This window comes from Pelecanus crispus, chromosome 2 (assembly GCF_030463565.1).
Source record: "Pelecanus crispus isolate bPelCri1 chromosome 2, bPelCri1.pri, whole genome shotgun sequence".
NCBI lineage: Eukaryota > Metazoa > Chordata > Aves > Pelecaniformes > Pelecanidae > Pelecanus > Pelecanus crispus.
This window is the reverse complement of record NC_134644.1, coordinates 169,872,010-169,888,011: the sequence shown is the minus strand read 5'-3', so window position 1 is coordinate 169,888,011 and position 16,002 is coordinate 169,872,010. Positions and strand designations below refer to the sequence as shown.

Below are 16,002 nucleotides of genomic sequence, written 5' to 3'. Positions count from 1 at the left end.
ACTGCACGTATGCAGCAAAGGTGAAGCTGGCTATTAGTGTGGACACCAGCCACTCTCCTCTCCATCCTCAGTGTTATACCTGTATAGGCAGGACTGGATACACCTATGATGTGGATGGGAGATGGGGCAGAAGGGTGAAGGTTTGCTGTGCCATGGCATAGCCACCTTGCTGTCACATTTTTCAGTGACACCTCACTAGGCAAATGGTGAAAGGGGGAAAGGGCTAAGGGGCTTCTTATTTCATCCTCCCCTGACACTTGTCCTAGGAAGTCTCCCATGTAAAATTTCATAAAAAGTGATTAGCACTGCCTTGAGTGCTAATATTCTCCATTCTTTAAAGATCTGGAGAGCTGAATTTGAAGCCTGGTTCCTGAGACACCTACATCTGGCTATAGCTGCTGTATATCCACGAGAATTATATGGTGAAGGTTGCAGCTAACCTGTACTTGTAGTCCCAAGAGTCATTTCAGCCTCCTGTGAGCTGGAGAAAATGGATGGACTTGTGCTGTGGGGTGGATTTGTCTTATGGGCTGGTAGGTGGAATACCTTCAGTGCAGGTGACCTTAGCAAGTCCCTTTTAGCTTTGCTTTCTAAGAGTCTATGTACTGTGCAATAGCTAATCTTAACATTATAGCCTAGATCATTGCACTTAAAAGATCTCTGAGGTTTTTCAGAGGTTGCCAAATGATTCACCTGTGTTGAAGAACATTTTCATACCCAGTAACTCCAAGAAAATTAGGTCAAGCAGGGAACTAATTACCAATAAGTCATCTGTGACTTCTAAGTGCAGTCCTATGGGCTATCTCTAACCTCTGCATTAGATGTCCACTGTGGCATGCCCAGTGTCCAGATCCCCCAGTTACCCAGCGTGGGGACCTGTGGTAGTTTCTTTTGAACTTACATACCAAGGAATTTCCTTTCTACAGAAACTAAAAAAAATGGGATGTGAAAGTGTGCAGTCACCCCAACAGGGGGTAGGGTGCTGCCAAAGTGTACATCCAGATTATTAGGAACCTGGAAACACTCAAACATCCTGCAGAGTATGCATAACCACACTGTTACTAACAGAGCTGGGTTGAGTCCTTTGAATAAAAACCACATGTTTTAAATGAATCTGTTTCCTAATATGGTCAGAGATGTAGCTATTACCCAACTTCATGGATCTCAGTGGACTTCTGGCACTGAATGACCTGACCGATGCTAGGCATCAGATCTATGCTGGAGCAGGTAGCCTGGCTGAGCTGCTCAAAGACATCAGGGAACTGAGGAGGGCAAATGCTGAAATTACTTTAGAATTTGTAACTGCAGGAAGAAAACTGGTAACAGCTGAGTGGTCCCTGTGAAAGCCTTTCTTTGGTCTGAATCCCAGCAGTGGCAAATTCTGACTTCTGCATTCACATAGAAGACTTAACAAGGGTTAACCATACACAGGGATGTGCACATGAAGTATTCTGATCTACCTGCGTATTAAAAATTAAAAACAAATCTATCCCTAAAGGCTTTTTTTTTTCCAAACCTGTAGTATTTGCTTTCTCCCAGAAGTTAAACAAGCCAGGATTTTTTCTTATTCCAGTGCATTTGAGGTTGATGAAAAGGAAATAAATTTGATTTTTGACTATTCATAGCCCAAGAAGCAACCAGCCCTTTGGCTATAAAAACACTAACAGATTGGCTAACCATGAGGTGCTTCCAGATATTTTTGGTCCAGATATTTTAGATTAAATCTACTTCCATAAGAGATTGCTGCAAAAGAGGGGCCTGAAGATTCTTCATCAGTGTGAGCTTTTTGGCCATTGTGCACACATGATGGGAAGAAGGCGCATATATAATTTCAATAAACTCCTCTGAACACTTGGAGTTAAATCTCTGATGTGAATGGTCTCTGATGACAGTTGTGGCCAGGTTTTGGTTTGCCTGTAGGTTTAATTTGTTTTGTACTGATCATCTGGCATAAAGCAACAACCAGTCTCTTAGAGAGCAGTCCCTACCTGCTTTCATATTAGGCCTTGCTCATAGCACCTAAAATTTATGGGAATATTTTTATTTTCATGAACAACATGTTGGTGGGATTTTCCTATAGCCCAGATAGTAGCATTACAAGGAGACCCTAGCAGGCTATGTCTTCGTAAGGTGTTTTTCTTCAAATACATTTTCTTACCCTGAAAATAATACTAGCCTCTCATACCAGCAAGCAGTAGGAATTGTTGTCGGTTATGCTGAATTCATCAGTCCTGCCACTCTGTTTTTATAAACACTTATCCACTGTCATTTTTTCTCAGCTATATGCATAGTGTCCTCTTGGGCCGACTGTGCTACCAACAAAACTTTTATTCAAAGGAGTGTAGAGTCCTCCCCTCCCCACTGCTTTACCAAGTGGTGAGTTTGCAGTTATGCCATTTTACGGCTTTCGAGAGGAACACAGAGCACCTTAGTGCCTGAGGAACTCAAAAGCAAATTCAAAATAGAGGAAATAATTAAAATCAGAACCTCATACAAATAGCCCTGGTAAGTTCAGCCGGTGCAAGCCTATCTGGCATACAAGGACATCAAAGGAATAATGAACCCCTGTTTAATCTTGTAAATCACTGGAGCAGGAAAGGAGCTGAAAGAGGGACTGTGGCAGTAAGCCAAACGTCCATCACTGAGAAAATGAAGAATGACTTCAACACAGAAAAGCCTTCAGTAATGAGGCAAAGAGTTCAGTGTCAAAAACAGCTTTCAGTGTCGTTCAATATGCCACTTGCAACTGTCCGAAAACTAAGAGGCAAACGGGTAAGAAAGAATGAGTGGACTGTTGTAGATAAACAGGACAATGCATCACATACATAAAGTGGTGTGTTATTAACATGGATCAGGTGTTGAAAGGTGCTGCCTCAGAGGCAGCCACTGTAGACATGTACTTATTTCCTCTTTTTACAACAGGCTGGGGGTTAAATTACAACAGCCTTTTCCACCAGGTAGGATGGCTGTAACTGTGTATTCACTTATTTGCTTGTGGTTTTGACCTCTCTCTCATACTGTCTCTTTGGCCTAATTTCCTCATTGGTTTTACATCACTTTTATCTTTCCTGAAGTGTTATCTTTCCTTTCCTGTGTAAGGCTACCAATGCTGTATCTGTCCCCTGTTTTTGACTGAAGCTTTAGGGTGATGTTTCTGAAACAGAGTGGCCCCGTAGTTCAACCTGGTCATCGCCTGCTCACCTGACTCATTGCCTCCCAAAGCTTGCTCCTTTTTGAGGTATAACTCTGTTATATTCCTTAAGCAAGGTTTCTGCTTCTCATAATCCCAAATGTGGATTGGTGCTTGAGCTGAGATCAAGCCCTTTTTGTGATCTGCATGGGACTCTTGTGGCTTTCTGCTTTGCTGGGGCCAAGGAAAAGTAGAAATTGCATCTCCCACTTGTTGTGATGCAGAAGAAGCAAACCAGGATCAGTACACCAACAGCCTGAGTGGCAGTATCATGGTTCAGGGGTATATCTGGTTTATTATTGTTATAAAACTGAGACCATCTAAAGGGCCCTCTAAGCCACCTTATGGAGTATCACCTAGAAGGTAGTAGTCTTGCTGGAAGATACCTTCTTCATGCTGGTATAAGAGCTGTTCCATACGTTTCAACAAAGCCTCATTATTAGGTTAAGCTCTTATGCTGTCCTCACTGAAGTCCGGTGGATCTGGTGAGAAGAAAGTCAGACCATCATGAAATGCTGCTTAAATCCCAACCTTAACACCTGTGGAAAAAAAAGGGCAATTGGTTAATAGCAAGAACCTCTTTAAAACAGTCTTGAGGCCCTTTAATCTATAGCTTTGGAAAATTTTATAGTTCAAAAATTCCCTTGCAAGCTGCTTGTAAAGTATAGAAAATTAATTTTTTTAATGACTTGTGCAGCCCCTTTAGTCACCACACTACTTCATGCAGGGCTTGTAGGCAGACAGTAAATCTCTCTGGTTTGTTCCTCCAGAGGTGCAGTCCTTAATGCTTTGGGAATAAGTCAGATAACTACTGCTGGATGCTGCTACTGAATCAAACTGTTGAGCTGGGAGCGCTAAACATGGGGTGAATTATCCATGCAAAAAATAAGCTGCTGCTTTTTCTGTCTTTGCTGCAGAGGTGAACTAGGGATGAATAAAACACGGCAAGGAGACAGAATTCTTATCCATTGTGTCTTTGGAAATCACTTCTTTCAACAGCCAGAGAGAGTTAAAAAAAAATTAATCCAGCAAAAGACTTTCTTTCAAACCCCTTTTTACAATCATTTGCAATAAAGCACGTCTAAACAGTATTTGAACTGCAGGACTCTGACCTTACCTGTTGTCTAGATTAGCATGAGCAAACAAGTGACGCCTGTGTGCCCCACAAGGATGCTGGGACAATGTGGAGATTTAGCATCTGGCTGCTCTGACATTGACCCCGGTGTTGTCATCATAGACATCTCACCAACCCGAGCAGCTGGTCATCAGAAAAGAGGAAAAGGGCTTTTCTGCCTCCTGCCAGCATGCCAGAAAGACTAGGACACTGAAGGATGATAGCATCAGTGTGCACCTCACCCCCTCCTCAATACTCCTGATCTGGTTAAAGCTGTCCCTGCTCACTGCAGGGGGGTTGGGCTAGATGACCTCTAAAGGTCCCTTCCCACCCAAAGCATTCTATGATGATTCTATGATTCTACTACTTCTTGTTGCCAAGTGGAACTATGGATGGGGCAGTGATATACTGATATGGATGCTGGTAATTTTAACGTGGTGGAAGAGCCTTGGAGACAGAGACTTCAGTGAGCTCTTAAAAATATCCCTAATACCTGATGCTGTCAGCTCTTGCCAGGATTTCCTTTCCTGTGAAGGAAGGAATGTCAGGAACAGCAAAATTGCTGTAGCACATGATGGATACTATAACAGTAACAGCAACACATGTTAAATAAAGTAGCAGGTCTCCCCTTCATGGCTTGGACACTTTTACTTCTGTCCCAGCTCTGAACTGAGATGCATGTTGGCTGTCCAGAAATAGCTGGTTTCAGCCTAGAACATTTTGGAAGATAAAGATGCCAAAGATTTAGATACAGTAGAAGAAAAATATCCCTCATCTACACTCTGACTTCAAGTGACTAATTGCCAGACATAGCTGGTTAAATGAACTATTTAACTTTAGCATATGGCATGATAATGTATTTTTTTCTGTTATTTTTAAAGTGTATGTTAGCACAGAAAGTAACTAAGACAGGTAACAAAAATGAGGGCTTTTTATAGTAGTAATAACCTTGCAGACCATACTGGAGGAATTGAAAGGGATGTTCAGGATCTAGCGAGCACACACAATCCATGAAAGCTTAACTTTCAAGACTGCGGAAATGTTAGGCAAGAAAATTGATAAGATCTTTTATTTGCTGAAAGACTCCCAAGTGATACTGTTCTTCCTAGAAATTTATACACTCCTCTAGTCTACCATAAAATTTATTGCTATTGACCTCCCTATAGAAAAAGTAACATATGCTGTTTTATCACAGGAAATACAGATTGCTATTTTCAGAAGCCTCAGAGAACCAGTAGCTGATGACAACCTGACCTTGGCTATTGGTGATACTCCATCAATACATTGACAGGGCTGATAATTCAGCTGAGAGTTTAAACAAGGCCCGAGTATGAAGCATTTTCTGCAAAAGCTGCTTTGTTTTGTATTAGTGCTTGTGGCTGGAAATCCTCCATAATAAATATATTACAGACATATCACCTGAGGTTCTGATGTCCAGTGCCTTTCCTGATTCCTCTCTCACCTGCTTTCCACATTCCCCTCCAGGCCATTGTCTCACCAGAAACTTTCACAATTAGAAGTAGCCCAGTGGTTACCTTGGGCTCCTTGGGAATGCAAAGCAGGAGACTTTTCTCAGAAGGTTTCTTCAGACTGCAGAAGAAGTTAATGGCTCTGTCCTACTTGGAGAAGACTTTCCAAATGTGCACACTGCTCTGTTTTCTGGCTATTAAAATTTCCCTTTGTTGCTCTGTTTTTCTGGGTTTGGGTGCTGTTTTAATTCAGGTTTTTTTTTTTTTCCCTTGAACACAGGACAGGAAAATATCAACATGCACAGTAGCTGCCACCATGCTGTCCATATCAGATCCTTAAGTGAGCCAGGCAGAAGTCCAGCTCATACTCAGGGCAACCAACCATGGCCCCTTTAGTCTGGTCTTGAAATAATTATCCTGAAACAAATGTCATAGGACCACTGGACAAGTACAGAGCTGTTTGATCATCCTTTGGCCATGCTTTAGGGTGCGGTTGGGTGCAGTGTGGACATCTTTCCTGTAAAAGAGAATCTGGTTGCATATTACAGTTAGATGATAGAGAAATTGTCCAGTGCCAAGTTTTGCCCATCTTTTCCCTGTAACAGGCAGATCTGGGTGTGTTTTCTGATTCTGGAAGAATGGGCTGCTTCCTGTAAGGCAGTTATTACTCGCAAGTAAAGAGACATTCAGCTGATTTGATCAGCAGAGCAGAGCATAAGAAATTGCTTTTCAAGCCAAGTATGCTGTTAGGAGTCTGAGCTTCTCTTTCAGGTCACTATTTTAATTTTAATGTTAATGGACTAGAGTGTGCTGCTTTTCAGGAGATGTAATCATGTTAGAGGGTTTCAGTGGCCCCATATTGTTTTAGTAGCTATAATGAAGTAGGAGGCTTAAGATTAAAGAGCATTATTCATCTTATTAATTGCCATATTTATGGCATTACTGATTAAATAGTTTATAAGCCAACCGGGAAACCACACCTGCCCTGGTACACAAAAAAACACCTTTTAAATCAAAGCAACTGCGAACAAGAAAGTCCCACCCTTTCAACTTGTGCTCAAGCATGGTGCAATGACTGGGTAACAGTAGCTTTGTCCTTGCTAATTTAGGCAGCTACGTTCCTTCCCATTTCACTTCTGGAGAGGACTGGGAAGCTACATGTAGAATCTCATTTCCCCTATGGCACTGGCAGCATGGTCCCTCCTTGGTGGTGGAAGATACAATGGACAGCCCATATTTCTGCTGTCACTCCAGCCCAGAAATGCTGTATGACAGACTAAATGGCCAGTGAGATGTCTGGGGAAAGATCTAAGTGAGCTGCTTCCACTGCTCTCTTAGCAGCCAGACAGTGCCAGGTGAAAAATCCTGTTCCAGTGTTGGAGAAGTGATTACAACATCACCTATTTTTTACACTAATGTTGTGGTTCAAGACTAAATTAAAAACATCATGCTGTCTCCCTCACAATCCCAGTTCCAGTCCTGAGGTCAACAAGGGAACAGACTCCTTAATTGGTTTAGTGTGGACTTGGTGATGTTGGGTTAATGGTTGGACTGGAAGATCTTAAAGGTCTTCTCCAACCTAAACGATTCTATGATTCTATGACTCTATCCAAAGTTCTTCCAAGCATATGAAGTAAACAAAATTAACAATAATAATAAAAAGAAGAAGTAGTACTGTATATATTTTCTTGTCCTTCCACTGAAATAATCTTAGAGGTTACTTTAAAGCACAAATTCCCTAGATGTCTTCTTTCCAGTCCCACCTGGGCAATCTGCCTTGACTAATTTCTCTGCTCAAATGACAACATTTTGCATTTGCTTGTTTCTTCTCCCACTTAGAAATGGAATGCTATCTGTTTAAGGATACTCTTAGAGTAAATAATCAGGATAGCAAACTTAAGATATTGCTAGTCTGAATTTAAAAATCTGCAACTTTTATTCAGTCCTGGAGGCAAATGTTACAGTGTAAATATAAGTTATGTGTGATTAGTTAACATTTTTTTTCTCCTTACTTCTGCCTCATTCACTGCACAAAATGGATAGCATTTCCTATGAGTGGAATATATCCCACCTTATTTCAGCAGTCTGAAAATTGCTGTCCGCATGGGCTCCCTTTCTGCTGAATGGAAGGAGGTAGGCACTGCCAAATAGCGATTCAGCCTGTCTTTAGATAGGTCTGAGAGAGATGCGATGAATCGTCGTCTTAGAGACTCCTATATTTCTCTTCTGACCCGCAAGGGAACCAAAGCAACCTGCATACATCAGATGTCTCCTTTTCAGTCAGCTAAAATTAGGAGAGATGCATCTCATCCTCAGCACAATTCTTTGTTGTTTAGTGTATGGCCTGATGCCACGTTTTCTGTAATGCAAGTGAAATCCTTCAGCAACAAAAGTGTCCATTGCCACCACGGGCTTTGGTTGGCAGTGGAGTATCTAAGAGTGGAGGCTATCTCACCAGCTATGGACCTTTACTAGGTGAGGTTTAGCATGCAACCTGAGCACCCTAAGCTCTCTTTATGTCAATAGACAGAAACATGCACTTTTGGCATCTGTTTTAGTATGAGATTAATCTTTCCCTAGAAGCGCCCATATTTGACTCTCTGTGCCTAACTGAATGAGAGTCTCTGTTATTACCCTGTCTAGAGAGCTGACATTTAGCCAGATGAACCCCATGTGAAGTGCTCTGTAAACCTGAATTACTTTGTTTCATGGCTCCCTCTAAGGAAAGTGGAGGCAATATCTCAATTTGACACAGAACAAATTAGTAGTGTGATTAATAAAACCATTTGCTGGTTTTGAGTGTGGACTCTGACACATCTAGGGCTTAACTTCCCAGTGGACCTAATGACATTTTTAAAAGAACAACCCTTATTCAGTCTTTAATGAAAATATTTCAAGAAATTTGCAATTTGCCAATCCGTAACCTGCGTAAAACAAGTCCTATTATGATTTACCTGTGTGCTTTATTCAATCCTGAATGCAAATGAGATAGTCTAAGTTATGAGTGTAACTTATTTTCATTACTGCAAGTTCTGCATGAAAAATAGTTTTAATAACCTTGCGTATGTTTCATGGTGTTATTTAGGCTCTCTAAACTGCATGTTGTTAGGAAATCAGAAAAAGAAAAAGAGATTGATTAAATCTGGCTCTTAACTGGTTTCCATTGGAAAAGCATGATAGTGTGCACACCTTCACAGTTGCTCGTGATGTGAACTCTAGCTTGAGTTGTCAGGGAAAGACGAGGGTAAGTTTGGGTCTGAGCTAATGGTGAGAAAACTAAGCAAAAAGTTCTTGGCACTGTGTCTTGCACTTGTGTATTTTGAGCAATGGAACTTTATGAGCTCCATTAGATGAGCAATACTCCACAGCTTGAGGACTCTGGTGACTTGACATTACGACGTCACTTGGGCAGCATTTCAGCCTTCACCATTCACAGCTCAGCTGCTGTGAATGGGTAACAATTTCCCTTGCCAGTCAGTGTGGTCTTTCTTACCAGCAACACTCAACTGCCTTCCTCACATTTCTGTGGTTGGTGTAGATGAAGGATATGTACTGCATGGTGAAATGAGCTATGGGAGGGTTTATATGGACAGGTCATACTGTTTTTTATGTGATAGCCAGAAGGGAGCTCTCATGTTCTGGTAGGGTCTATTTGCTAAGATTGATAGCTGCAATCGTGGCTGATTACAGTATGTCAGGAGGGTGTATCACTGGAGCTGTTGCAGAGGTGATTATGAGGTGGAGCCATGAGGCCCTGGAGCATCTTAACTGCCTTATTTGCCCTCCTGAATTTCCAGTAATAGCTGAAAATAGAGTGGACAGGAGGGAAAAGCTGTTGACAGCCAGGAAAGTTACTGTAATAGAAAAGGCCTCAAGTTGGCACCGGACAACCATTTCTGTCTTTGCAAACAATTAAGGTTATATTTCCTCAGAAAAAGCTATTTCTTCTGAAAAAGCTCCATGATGGAAGCTTTATGTTTTATTTGCTGTCTGCTGTCACATCTTGATTTGTCTTGGGACTGGGCTGCACAGGCTTTTTTTTCACATATTTATTCCTTTAAATTTGAAGAATAATATCATTAGGTGGGTGCCTTTTCCTGTTGCAGCTGCTTTGAAGCCTTGCAGTGACTTTCAGCCTGTGGGTTGTGAAAAGTTCACTAGGGCAATTAAGAAACCCAAAAATCTTAGGGACTCACCACACAAAAATCTTTATCTACCCTATAAAAGTTTTAGGAGCTCACTAACTGAACAAAGTTAAAAGCACTGCCATAGATTAAAATCAATTTATCAAAACAAGCTACTATAATATCATCAGTTTTGTGTGCTGGAATTACACCCACAGGAGTTAATCTGTGTAATTGTGAATATGTGAGGGGGAGAAGAGGTTGGAATAGCCAAAATAAAAGAAAAACAGGTTCTCTGCTCAGTCACTCTCAGCCTGGCTTTTGCAGTGTCTTTGCCTCTAACTCCACAGTGTGTCTGGTTCTGGGAGCACCTGTTAGTTTGGATGTGCATCCTGTGGAGCCACTTTGGAGCTGAAAGCAGGATGGTTGCATCCACACAGTCCCACATCTCCAGGAACTGGATGCATTCAGGAGCATGACACAATTGTACCCCCACTGGTCCTGGCATGGTTTAGCAGCTGGGACATCTTGTCACAAAAGCATGGGTTCATTGTGGCTGGGACCATTTTAACTCTGGAGGTGCGTAGACCCAAGTGTGTGGTTTATGCTTGGGCTAATAAGCCTTGTCAGAACAAACTCAGAAACTTTACAGAAATGTCTGCAGTCAAGGTTAATAGCTCATGATAATGATGAGTTGATTAGTCTAAGACTAAGTTGTATTAAAATGATATGAAAAGTGTATATAGTCAAGTGTCTTGGACAATAATGACATGGACCTATTAGAGTGGATCCAGAGAAGGGACACAAAAATGATCAGGGGGCTGGAACACCTCTCCTATGAAGAAAGGCTGAGAGAGCTGTGCTTGTTCAGCCTGGAGAAGAGAAGGCTCCAAGGAAACCTTATCGTGGCCTTTCAATGTATAAAAGGGGCTTATAAGAAAGAGGGAGAGAGACTTTTTACCACGGCCTGTAGTGACAGGACAAGGGGCAACAGTTTTAAACTGAAAAAGACTAGATTAGATTGCAGATAAGGAAAAAAATTTTTACAATGAGAGTGGTGAGACACTGGAACAGGTTGCCCAGAGAAGCTGTGGATGCCCCATCACTGGAGGTGTTGAAGGTCAAGTTGGATGGGGCTTTGAGCAACCAGATCTAGCGAAAGATGTCCCTGCTCATGGCCGGGGGTTTAGACTAGATGGTCTTTGAAGATCCCTTCCAACCCAAACCATTCTATGACTCTATGGTTCTATGATTCTATGAATGAGTGTTTTAGTCTGCACCTGTGCATTTTTCTATATAGGCATTAATGAATTATACAGCATTTTCAAGGTGTTGTGGCAATGCAAACAATAACGATTGGTTTCTGGAGAACTCTGTTCTAATCTCTCCAGGACTTCTTACAGTTTGAATTTATAATTCTTTTTGAGTTTTTGGACTAAGCAGATTAGACCATGTCAGAATTTTGCCCTGGCTTTTCCCAGCAAGAACAAGGTTAACCTCTGAAGTGCTGTGCTTGTGGGCTAAGATAACTACTTAAGTACAGTTGAAGACATGTCCCACTGTCTGATCAATGTCTCATATTTATATTTCCGTTATGGACAGGATTTGACCTGATGGATTCGTTCAGTGTGAAACAGATTTTTGGAATGAAAGAAAATGGAATTCAGAGTGCTTATGTACGACTTGGAAGCTTCCCTGTTGTTCAGAAAACTGAGTGAGTACCCTGGTTTTTTACTTTATTTTCATCTGAGCCTCTGCTTTACATTCTTTGATTCCTCTAGGTTAACCCTGTAGTAGTTATCTAGTACCTACACTTATATTGCTGCTTCAATCAGCTTTTTCAGTTCTGCTGGCACAGAATTTATACAACACGGTTGGGAGCCTCCACACCAACTATAGGCTCCATCCTGGTAGAGTATGAGCTGGTTTCAGTGTATCTCAATGGTTGTGAAGAGAAGTATCAAGAAATTAATGAAAGAACTTAAGGCTTAGTAAATAGCTTCTAAAAGGAATATTTGGTAGCACTCCCATTGAGATATATATTTGCTAATCACAAGAGATCAGTTCCTAGTAGATGTTGTTATCAGTTAGATAATATGAGTTTTGGCCTCCTAAAAGAATGAGTAATTTTTAATCCTGTGTCAACACAGATTCAGTCCTTGGAGCCTTTTATGACCTGAGGCTGCCGGTTGTGTTGTAGTCTATCAGAACGGTTTCTCTTCGGGTTGTCATTTGAGTCCTGCTAGCATTAGCCTTGAAAAGAGTGAGTGCATAATTTCACTGAGTAACCATGAGCCATAGATTGAATTGTCATCATTAACATTTTTGCAGTGAATTTCTCTGTGCTGGGTTGAACTTCAGCTTAAAAAATCAATAGTAATTCTTTTCCTTCTTGTGGATGAGGGCTGTTATTTTTTATTCTGTTTTATCTCTTCTACTCAGCTCACTGCATCTTTGAGATTGTCCTGTGACTTACATTTGCTTGATTTCACAATATTTTTTTCATCCTGGAGCCAACCTGGATTGATTTGCCCTTTTCCCCTCCCCCTCTTTCTCCATATAAGCACACAGTCTTTAAAAAAATAAAAATACACTGAAAGGAAAACCATTTATTCTAAAGTCCATAATTGATATCAAATCTCAGGGTAAGTAAATTCATGATCTGGGAGAAGGCAAGCCAACTAAAGACACCTTGGTCTTGATAAGTAGTATATACATAACTGGTGTGTATGAGGAAGGGAATAAACCTATTTTGTTTGGCTCTCAGCAGTCTCTGTATAGCATCTCTGCTTGCTGCAGCTTGTAACAGATAGTGGTAGTGTGCTTTATCACTGTAAAGCACTACCACCAAGACTACACAGAAAAAAACCCTGAAGTGAAGAAGTCCAGTTTGCACTTAAATTCTGGCAATGATCATTTACTGAATCTGAGCTCTGAGTGATACTATGACAAACAGGACTAGTGCAGTCCTTGGGTGTATAAGGAGGAACTGTCAGGTATGAGCTGACTATCTCCTTATCAGGCAACTCAATCACTGCTGGGGTGCTATGTCCAGTCTTTGTTTCCATAACTCAGTAGATAGGAATGGAGTGAATGAAAGTTTTAATAACTGGGAAACGAGTCTAACAGTGAGAAATTCAAGAAGTGCAGTGTAGTCAGGTAAAATTAAGAAGAGGTTAGCAACTGAGGTGATCGCTCTCTGTAAGAACCTCTGGGGAATCAAAGTTCAGTAGAGGGTCTTTGGTGCTCAGGATACTGGTAGACTGAAAGTCAGTGGCTACCTGTTAATGACATCGAAAAACAGCATGGAAGAAAGGCATGCTTTTAACAATGAACATAATTAACCACTGGAACAAGTTAGCAGAGATTACAGAGAGTTGTCCATTTGCATTCCTTTTTCAAATTAAGGGTTGAAGTACTTTGTTGTTGTTTTCCCGGAAAGACTGAGGGAGTGAAGAACCAGACCAACCGATGATGACTTTCCTTCTGCTCAGATTGCACTCATTTATTTTTTGTTGTTGTTTTTAAAATAAGTAGAATATTTTATTGCCCAAGACAATTAGAAGTAAAACATCCTTAATTAGTAGATTGAAATGACTAAGCTTCCTTTTGAATGATTAACTGAAACATGGAATTAAAGAAGAACTTTTATATTTTCATCCTGTTGTATTTTAACTTCCACACTCCTGCAGTTTGGAAATGAACCCAGATGGATATATCACCATGGAAGGTGTCTGCATATTTGGTTCATTTTAGCCTTTGGATGTCAGGATTCTGAGATGATGCATATAGAGTCATTGCTCACAGAAAATGCAATCTTGTAAAGCTGCACAAAACTGATAACTGGAATAATAAACAAAACAAAAACATCTGTCCTGTCTTGCTGATAACCTCAAGCAATGTTTAGCAACTGATAGCAACATCTCATAATTAGATACAAAATCATTAACTGAGTAATACATGTAATTCATTTTATTATCTGCTTAAAGGTTTGTTGTCCTTTTATATAAGCACTAGTACTTTTACAGAGTGCCAGCTTAGCCGCCTGGGAAATGCGCTTATTCATCTTCCGATCTGGAGCCTACAACTATGAACTTTCTTCCCATTTTTGATGTGATGATTCTGTGAACAAGCAAGTACAGCAGCCAGGAAAGTGGCCTCAATCAATGTGCTGGTCACTGAGGAACTTACACATCTCTCTAGCTGGCTGAGGGCTAGTGCCTAAATCTGGCTGGTGCTTCTCGCCACTCCTCAGGTAACTGGGGCTGTCCTACAGTTTGCTTCTGGCTCCTCAATCAGTTTTCTGGCCAAAGCTGTGCCCCAGATTTCTGGTTTTGGGAACTCAGGCTTGTTTCTCATTACTATTGTCTTGGCTAATGCCAAGCTTTTGGCTCACTATCCTGTTGTGTTCTCCATCTACTTCTCCCACTCCTGACTTCAGAGACTTCCTCCTGCCATGTCCATCCCTCAATTTTCTCTTGCCTGATCTGGTTCCAGCCTGGCTTGGTCCTCATCCCAGCTGCCACTCACAGAACTTCCTGATGCTTGGCCTAGCTTCAAGTCATGATCTATTTGTTCTTTATATTGGTACAGTGTTGTGTCCTCCAGTTTCTGAGTCTCATGTTTTTTTGGGCATGTATACCTTGATGTGTTTGTGTGGAGACTTCGGCTTCTGAAATCAACTTTGACTCAGTTACCTGCCTTGGGTTTCTCCATGAGCTCTTGCCCTGGTCTCATAATTTGTTCTGCTCCACAGAGAAGAAAATTCTACCCAAAGCTCCGAAGACTGCCTACATTAAGCATGAAACCTGTTGAATGCTTCCTTGTTCCTTACTTCTCAAACATATATTTCATATGAGGAAAGGCAGACACAACTAAGGTTCTTCAGCTTGGAGAAGAGAAGGCTCAGGGGGGCATCTTATCCATGCGTATAAATACCTGATGGGGAGGAAGCAAAGAAGATGGAACCAGAATCTTCTCAGTGGTATCCAGTGACAGGAAAAAAAGCAATTGGAACAAATTAAAAACATGAAATTCAATCTGAACACAAGAAAAACCTTCTTTAGACTAGATGATCTCAAGAGGTCCCTTCCACCCTCAACAATTCTGGTATTTGTGATTCAGTGCTGCACCCTCTCCCACTCTCTGCCAGCCCTGTCTTTCCCTTTCACCCCCTCTTCTCCCATACCAGAGGCAGCTGTTAGGCCTGGTCTGTGACCTGTTCCAAAATTTCTCATGGTGCTGGAGTTGGAAAAAGGCAAAGATGCTGTGCTGAAGTCAGGGATGAGAGACATGGCTCCTTGCTCTAAGGAAGTGGTGAGAGCAGCCTTCCCAGCTGAAGGATCTTGCTGTGACCCCTATCTGATCTCATGACCTCTATCACTGGACAGGTGCTTGTCATCTAGAAGAAATGTGTCTGTCCAAATCTGCTGTCAAGTTAGTAGGAGAATGTCTGTTAAGAGCACACCTGAGGAGTTCCTTGTAGGCTGCTTTACTAACCAAAGAAACAGGGTAAATTCCTGGGCCCCAGTGCTAGGATCATATCATTTGTACTCTTCACCTGTCTGTGTGCTCATGTCAAGTTAGTTTTGGCTGATGTCAAGCAGTATTACCCCAGACAATGCCTGGGTTTGGTGTGGAGGATGGAGCATGCCAGGGACTGCTCCCCAAAGGCAGCTTAGATATCATCACTCTCTTTGGGAAAGAAGCATTTGTTTGAACTTCACTCATGGCTAGAAATGGACCCTGACCATTATTTACTAGTGTGGTTAGAGTCTCCTACTTCTAACAAGGTAAAGGAGATGAAGCATGGCTGAGGTGGAATGGCTGGAGGCTTTTTTTGTCTTTTAGAGAATAAAAGACTGAGGGGAGATCTGATAAACATACAAAAGTCTGCAGCCAAGAGGGGAGAACAACTTGTTCTTATGGTTCCTTCTGGAAAAAAGTTATCTTAGGAAGATTAAACTGCAGCAAGTGAGATTTAGCATAGGCTTTTTTTGTAGCATGTAGAATAGTGAAACACAGGAAGAAATTACCTAGGGAGGTTGTATCTATTCCATCACCGCAATTTCTGAAGTAGAGGCCAGAGAAATATCTGCCAAGGAT

The 16,002-nt window shown here is 41.4% G+C and overlaps 1 protein-coding gene across 1 annotated transcript in view; it reads left to right on the top strand.

Annotated features, from left to right (window-relative positions):
• Positions 1-16,002, top strand: part of COL22A1 (collagen type XXII alpha 1 chain) — a 219,428-nt gene that overhangs the window by 59,436 nt on the left and 143,990 nt on the right. Inside the window, exon 4 of the mRNA XM_075705826.1 lies at positions 11,500-11,611. Within this exon, the coding sequence (XP_075561941.1) occupies positions 11,500-11,611 (112 nt within the window). The remainder of the gene's footprint in view (positions 1-11,499; positions 11,612-16,002) is intronic.